The 7,821-nt window shown below is 35.5% G+C and overlaps 1 protein-coding gene across 1 annotated transcript; it reads left to right on the plus strand.

Moving 5' to 3' along the window:
• The first annotated feature begins 6,192 nt into the window (after nt 1-6,192).
• Nucleotides 6,193-7,224, plus strand: LOC124922709 (probable glucan endo-1,3-beta-glucosidase A6). The gene has a single exon (XM_047463421.1). The coding sequence runs from the start codon at nt 6,286-6,288 to the stop codon at nt 7,222-7,224; it is 939 nt and encodes a 312-aa protein (XP_047319377.1). The 5' UTR covers nt 6,193-6,285.
• The last annotated feature ends 597 nt before the right edge of the window (nt 7,225-7,821 follow it).

The raw sequence follows: 7,821 nt of genomic DNA on the forward strand, positions 1-7,821 counted from the left end.
GTCATAGGCCTTTTTTAACCTTTTTTATTAATTACTCTCACGACTAGAGAGTCGCCACCTAATTTTAAAAATTAGGAATTTAAGAGATTTGAGTTCGGCGTTTGGTTACGTGTGGGAAAGGGTTTTTTAGACACTATGTCCCACAACGCCCCTAGGGTCTCTACTAATTAGTTTTGGCCTTTTTTTTAAAACATTTTTTTACGCTTTACATATTAGAACTTTTTCCATTTTAAGCATTAGAGGGTTTGCATAAAAAAATAATAAATAAATAAAAAAAAAAATAATAATAATAAAATAAAAATAATAATAATAAAAGTAATAATAATAATAATAAAAATAATAATAATAAATAAATAAATAAATAAATAAAATAAAATAAATAAATAAATAAATAAAATAAAATAAAATAAAATAAAATAAAATAAAATAAAATTGTACAAAGAAAACAAATTGTTTTATTTTTATTTTTTTTACTTAGGCTCTTCAAAATCAAATTGCTCAAAAGTTTTATAGAACTTTATTAATAACATATCTAATTATTCAAATAATAATAATAATAAAACTGTACAAAGAAAGTTATTTTTTTTTATTATTATTATTTTTTTTTACTTAGAAAGTTTAATATTAGATCTAATTATTCAAATAATAATAATATAATAATAATTACAAAACTATACGGAATTTTTTTTAGGGTTATTCAAATTCAAAAGCCCTTAAAGTTTATAAAAAGAAGACAGTTTTTTTATTAAACTTTTTTTTAGTTATATTATATTTACATATTAGGTTTAAAATTTACATAAAACATACATAAAGTTAAAGACCTAATTAATAATTATACATACAATCATATTATATAATAAAAGACCAAAAACCAATCGTATTAAAGATAAAACTAAAGGTAGAGTCAAGAAGCTTACAAAGATGGTTGCTTTCTTGACTCAAGTTTTCTTCAAAAGGGGCAGCCTAATGGCACTTTAATATTAAAATTTCGGCTCTTGAAAATAATGTGAAAAGAGTGCAATGTGAAAAGAGAGAAAGGTGAAGGTCAAGGTCGAAAGTTGAAGTCCTCTGCTAGGGTGTTAAGAGGGGTATTTATAGGCCAAGCTATGAAACCCTAGGGCCCAAAGGCCCATTTAACAAACTTGACCGTTGGAAAGAAAACTATTTTAAACATTTACAAATGTTTAAAATAATGGAGCAATTTACACTTGACATGTCACTAAATCAAGTTTTCAATCAATGGGATTTAATCTTTATTTAATAAATGATGTAATACTTGGTCATTTTAATTTTTAATTAAAAATGACCAAGCCTTCATGCTTCTCCAACGGCTGAATTATTCTTCCTTTGACAACTTCTTCCTTTATTTTAGCAATCTTTTTTTTACTTCTTTGACCTAGGATGCTTCTCATTATTGTGTAGACACCGTTATCTTTTTATTTTTGCACGTTATCCCTTTACACACCCTTCATCCTACAAAAAAAAGATTTTGTTAAAAACAAAAATAAACAATTTTATTTTTAATTATTCCTATTTATAAGGAACAATTCTAATTAAATAAATAAAATGCAAACTAACTTATTCAAGAAATCAAATTTCAAAGTTTAATCTAACTAATCTAACAAACAAAATATAACTAACGAAATTTTATAAAAACGCTAATATATATTTTGTAAAATATATTTTTTTTAATTTTTTTTTATAAATACCCAAGTAATTAATTAAATAAAACCTTGAATATTCTAAGTATAATAACTTCTATAAGTGTTGTAACATAGACAAATTACTACCTTAACTTTATTAAGAATCCAAAATCAATTATTTTCAAAAACTCAATTGTTCTAAAAATAATCGTCTTTAATATAAATCGTGCAATGAGTCCGTGAATGAATTCGAGAAAATTTTATAGACTCAGATTTATGAAAAGTATAAACTATAAAATTAGGTGTGAAAAATGAGTGTCTACAAAGGCTTGAAAAGGGCAAAAGGGAAATACTTCAAGAAATCGAGCGGCTGGAAACGATATGTAGCCGAATGCAAGTACCGGTATATACTGCTCCCGTAATCGATAAGTTTCCAGTTAATTGTCCAACACCCCCAATGGAGGATGCGGCACCGATCGTGGAGGATGCGGCACAGATCTTGGAGATTGCGGCACCATTACAACTTCCAAAAGAGAATGCGGCACCGATAGAATTCAATGACAGAGCCGATCCAGATCCCACCGAGCAATCACCTCCCCCACCACCGGAAGTCACCGCTTCAGACCCTCCTAAACAATGGGCTGCTAAAGAATGGGTTGAGGACCGTCTTCAAAAGCTTGAAGCATCCATATCGGAACGGATCGATGACCGCATACAAGAACACAACGTGTCCGAGCTTCAACCATTCAAGGATAGATACAACAGAATAGTTGATTCGGCCCTGAAGTTCACAGACGTGACAAGGCTGCTTCTGGAAAAACATCAAGACCGACTCTCAGAACTCGGCACCGGACTGTGGGAAGAGGCCGGTGAGCGCGACAAATGGGCTCAGCGAACCGCAAGTCTGGAGGATGTGACCTCCGATCTAAAGAAAGACTTCGAACGGGTCGACACAACACTTAACCGGGTCTCCGAACTCGAGAAGACAAACGAGAGTCTCATGGCCGAAGTGAAGGCGCTCTCCGAACAAATGGCCGAAATTCTAAAGGCTAAGGTGGACGCGGACGCCGCGGCTATAGCGGCTGATGCTCAAGTAGCCAAAAGGGTCCAGGATGCGCCGGACGCCGAAGTTAGCAAAGATAAAGAGGCACCGCGCCCAACTCAGCTGACCGAAGCGGAAGTGGAAGCCGCACGAATTAAAAAGGCTGGGGCCATATTCCCAGGGTTTGCTGAGAAAATGGCCAATCGAGCTGCGGAGGATGCCGCACGGTTGGAAAGGGAAGCACGGAGGCTGGAAGGCTATGCAAAGGAAAACAAGAAGAAGAAGGCGGCCGCCTCCGCTTCAGCACCGAAAAAGAGACAGAGGGAGGCCCCTAAGAAAGTTCAGATAGCCGAGCTGCTCAAAGAAGTCTCTGAACCGGTCATTACGGGTACATCGAAGCAAGCCGACCAAGTCGAGGACGAGGTCGAAGAACAACTGCGGTCCCGGTCTAAAAGGCGACGATCTTCCGAACCGACCGGGCAACAGCAACCGAAGAAGAAAAAGAAGAGCGTCTATGACTTCACGGACTCTGAATAGGGACTATCCTTCTTTTTCTTATTGGCTTTAGTATTTCTATATACTTTGTCTTTTCCGGTCATCTATATATAAGTATATAAAGTTATTTTTTTTTAATCCGGCCTTATTTTGCATTTCTACTTAGTTTTGATAATTTTAAATAATATAATCAAAAAGGGAGAAATTGATAAGATAAAAGATAGAGACTCTTATAAAGAATTTTCCAAAAATTTTCTCAAAAACTTTTTCAAAAATTTTCAAGTCAAAAATCCGGCCAAACAAAACAACCGGCCTACGGTTGCAAACTTACATGATTTTGATAATTTTAAATAAAATAATCAAAAAGGGAAAATTGTTAGATAAAATAAGACCGGTTCAAATAAATCTAACTTAAATAAACTTTCCATGCAGGAACAAGGAACCGGACCGGATGAACAAGAGAACCGACTAAAGAAACCTAACCGGTCAAGCTACCAAACCGATCAAGAGTATTCGGAACGTGACCGCACAAAGAAAGGATCGGCCAAAGCTCAAAACCGGAATCATCAAACAGCCGATCATCCACAAGACAAGAATAACCGGAAGAAGTCCGGTTACATCACTACCAAAAGACATTCGGCCAAGTCAAATGACCGACCAGTACAAGAAGACAATTTGGGTATCTGTTGAGAATGATACCAAAGGAACAGACTGAATACTTCCATATCCATGCAAGTCTGAGGAAAGACTGTAGGCTGCAGAAAACAGTACTACCGGATCCTTCTACTTCGGGATAAGCCAGAAAGGAAATCTTCCAAGTACAGACAACTGTCCAACAGACAGTGCCTACATCAAGTAAAAGACAAACCCGACAGGTTTGTCTTACAGACCGGCAGGTCTGAGACAGGATACCAGGTCTGAGGAAACGACCGCAGGTCTGAACCTCTGAAACACTGAATCACTGCACTTCTGATCAGCCAATCAGATTCAAGGCAGTGAAATATGACCGTTGGCATATTTCACCTATAAAAGGGTAGCTGAAGAAGAGTAAATAAAGGAGGGACTTAAGCGGGACATTAAGAGACAACTGTGATATTGAGATATTAAGAGCATTTACTACAAGTGATAGAGTGTGCTGTTCTAGAAAGCCTAAGTGTTGAAAGTTAAAGTGTGTTTTACAATTTCGGTGTAAATTGTAAGAGTATTATCGAGCAGGAAATAAGTCTCGATCGGCCTGTATTTGTATTCCTTAGTGAATATCCTTCTCGCGGTTTCGAGAGGAAGGGGTGACGTAGGAGTTTTATCTCCGAACATCCATAAAATCTGTCTTGTCATTTACTTTCTGCTGGCTTCATTATCTAACCGATTAACTTAACCACACCGCTCCAAACCGACTTTATACTAACCCCACCGAATATCCAGATTACCGAAACCGACCCACCATTTCCAAATCTTCATCATCCGAAACCGACCGTGCCTATTATACAAGCGTGCCGCTTCAACCTGAAAGCAAACCTCTTCCGCGCTTGAACCTAGTTCAAGGGTTTGTGACAGGTTGTGTAGTATTGAAACCCCGGTGTTAATCTCTAACCGGATTAACCACCACCCTACGAGTGAGAACCGCTAACCGGTCCAACCCCCGGTCCACCAGCGGCGATCTAGATCCTAACACTACTCATCTAGGACCGAATGGGAGAGTTGTTGATATTCTAACGACTGAATGAGGGGTAACCACCCTCAAGAATCACCTCTCCCTCTACGCCTCATTTAGAAGTTTGAAGGCCCACCCTCATTTATTCAGTTTATATATAACCCTCTCCCGTTTAACGCTAATTGATGCGGCAAATATTGTAAGATTTTATTTTTATTTTTTATACTCAAATATCTAAATAAATTATATAAAATATTATAATTTAAAAATCTATCCCAATATATATTTATAAGATTGTTGTTTGTAAATTGAGAATAATGGTTATATTATTTATGATTCTGAAAAAAAAAATCAATAAAAGGCAAAATTATGTGTTATTGTTTGGAAATCTATATTTTTTAGAATTCAAGAGTATAAGGATTTAAGTTGGTGTTATATTTAAAATTAAGGAGATATATACTATTTGAAAGAGTTACAATTTTGATGAAAAAATGACAAATATATTGATATATAATCGAATTTCTAGTTCAACTATATTGATATATTAAAATTTGTGTTCTAATATAATGATAATAATATCTGTTTTTTAAAAATGTATTGTGGTTGGGTAGACTCCTAAATAGAGGGTTAAATTTAAATGTATAATCTCCTATATTGCAAAAAAAGGTTGAAAAACACAATAAAAAATTTATTATTAGTTTTGTTAGTATAAGGTGAGGATTGTATTTTAAATTAGTCAAATGTTAGAATTCAACTAAAATTTATGGTAAGATTATGTATTTTTTTTTAAGAAAGAAATATAACATAATATTATTATTATTATTATTATTTTTAATTTTAAAAATATAAAGATAAAACATATTGGATTGTGATTATAATTTGAATTTTTGTCAAACAAAATTGTAATATTTACATGGATCTAAATTAACTAAGTGAATTTTAATATTATTTTATAATTGAAAAAGAAAATTATGTGTATTTTCCATAAATAGAGTGTGAAACAAATATTTTGAAATTTCTTTTGACTCCAAACCCTCGTTTCTTTAAGCCAAACAAGTCCATGCATCTAAATTAACTAAGTCAAGTCAAGTGAAGTCAAATAATATTTACATGGTAATTTTCTTCATATATATAGAGAGAGAGGAGAGACGTACATGATGACATAATTCACAATAGCAGCTTCAAGTTACAAATATGACGGGATTTTCGGCCACCGTACTCCTCCTCTGTTTCATAGTTTCCGCCGCCGTATCTAGTAAGTCCAAAATCTCTATTAATTCTCTTTAGCTTCTTTCTACATCTAAATCTAATCTAATATTACTTTATTAACTAACTTGTAATTTCCAGCAGGTGTATCATACGCCGCCGCCGGAGCCGGCAATGTCGGCATCTGCTACGGCCAATTGGGAGACAACCTTCCCAGTCCGTCAAAGTCCGTCGAGCTCTTGAAAGCCATGAAGGTGAAGCAAGTCAAACTGTATGATTCTAACCCGGCCATTCTCTTCGCCCTGAGAGGATCCGACATCGAGGTTACGGTCATGGTCCCGAACCAGCTCCTTGTGAGCATCTCCACCAATCAAGCTATCGCAGACGAATGGGTACGGTCTCAAGTCTTACCCTTTTACCCAAAAACAAAGGTCCGATACGTTCTCGTCGGAAACGAAATCCTTTCTATCCCCGACCGTAACATCCAGCTCAGCCTCGTCCCGTCGATGTACCGGATTCAGAAATCGCTTGCGAAATTCGGCCTCCTCCGTAAGGTCAGAGTCACTACCTCATTGGCCATGGACGTGCTTCAAGCTTCTTACCCGCCTTCCAATGGAACCTTCCGTGCCGACATCTCCACTCAAATCATTAAACCTATGCTTCAGTTTCTCAAGTACACGAAATCGTCCCTCTTCTTGGATGTATACCCGTATTTCGCTTGGGCATCCAACCCGGTCGACATCAAGCTTGATTACGCCCTGTTATCCTCCGCCAATAACATAAGGGTTAAGGATCCGGGTACGGGGTTAACCTACACCAATCTGCTGGATCAAATGATAGACGCGGTCTACTTTGCCATGAAAAGAATGGGCTACCCGTATGTTGGGATCTTTATAGCGGAAACCGGTTGGCCGAATGGAGGAGATATTGGCCAAACAGAATCAGGAGCTAGTATTAACAATGCCGCAATTTATAACCGGAATGTAATAAAGAAATTCACGGCCGTACCGGCCATCGGAACGCCGGCGAAGCCGGGTGTAGTCATTGAGGCAGTAATTTTTGCCCTGTACAACGAGAACATGAAAACGGGTCTGGGCTCGGAGAGGCATTTCGGAGTGTTGTATCCGAACGGGTCAAGTATTTACCGACTGGATTTTTCTGGTAAGACGAGGGAGGCCGAGTACTAGCTGTCAGCGCCGACTGTCGGAAAACATCTGAGGTGAGGTTTATTATGGATGCCGATTCCGACGGACGAGCAAGTGATTTAAGAACAGTTTTAAAATCATGTTCAACAAATTTCAGCCTATTTAGTTTATTAATATTATGTATAATTCATTTCTTATATTATTTTAGAGTGAAAAATGAGAAAGTGATCATACAAAAATATTATTATATTTGATTCACTTTAGAATTTGTATCTTGATTTTTTCTATAAAAAAAAATTCTACTAGAATTAAAAATCATTTTATTTAATTTCTAATCAAACAATATTACACAAATAATTAATCACACTATTAAAATGTTTTCTATTTCTTTTTTAACTTATTTATTATTATATATTAAAATCTTTAAATTTTAAAAATAAAATAAAAATATCACCGATTAACATTTTTAAAACAAACTAATATTTATTTAAAACGTTTTACTGGTGTTTAAGAATTTGTTCTCTAAAGACTAAAATAAATGTACAATATTGTCATTTTCACATTCATGTATCCGTCATCTTAACAACTAGCATCGAAATGACGACTAACAATGACGGAGATAAAGAAAAAACACATTTT

This window comes from Impatiens glandulifera, chromosome 1 (assembly GCF_907164915.1).
Source record: "Impatiens glandulifera chromosome 1, dImpGla2.1, whole genome shotgun sequence".
NCBI lineage: Eukaryota > Viridiplantae > Streptophyta > Magnoliopsida > Ericales > Balsaminaceae > Impatiens > Impatiens glandulifera.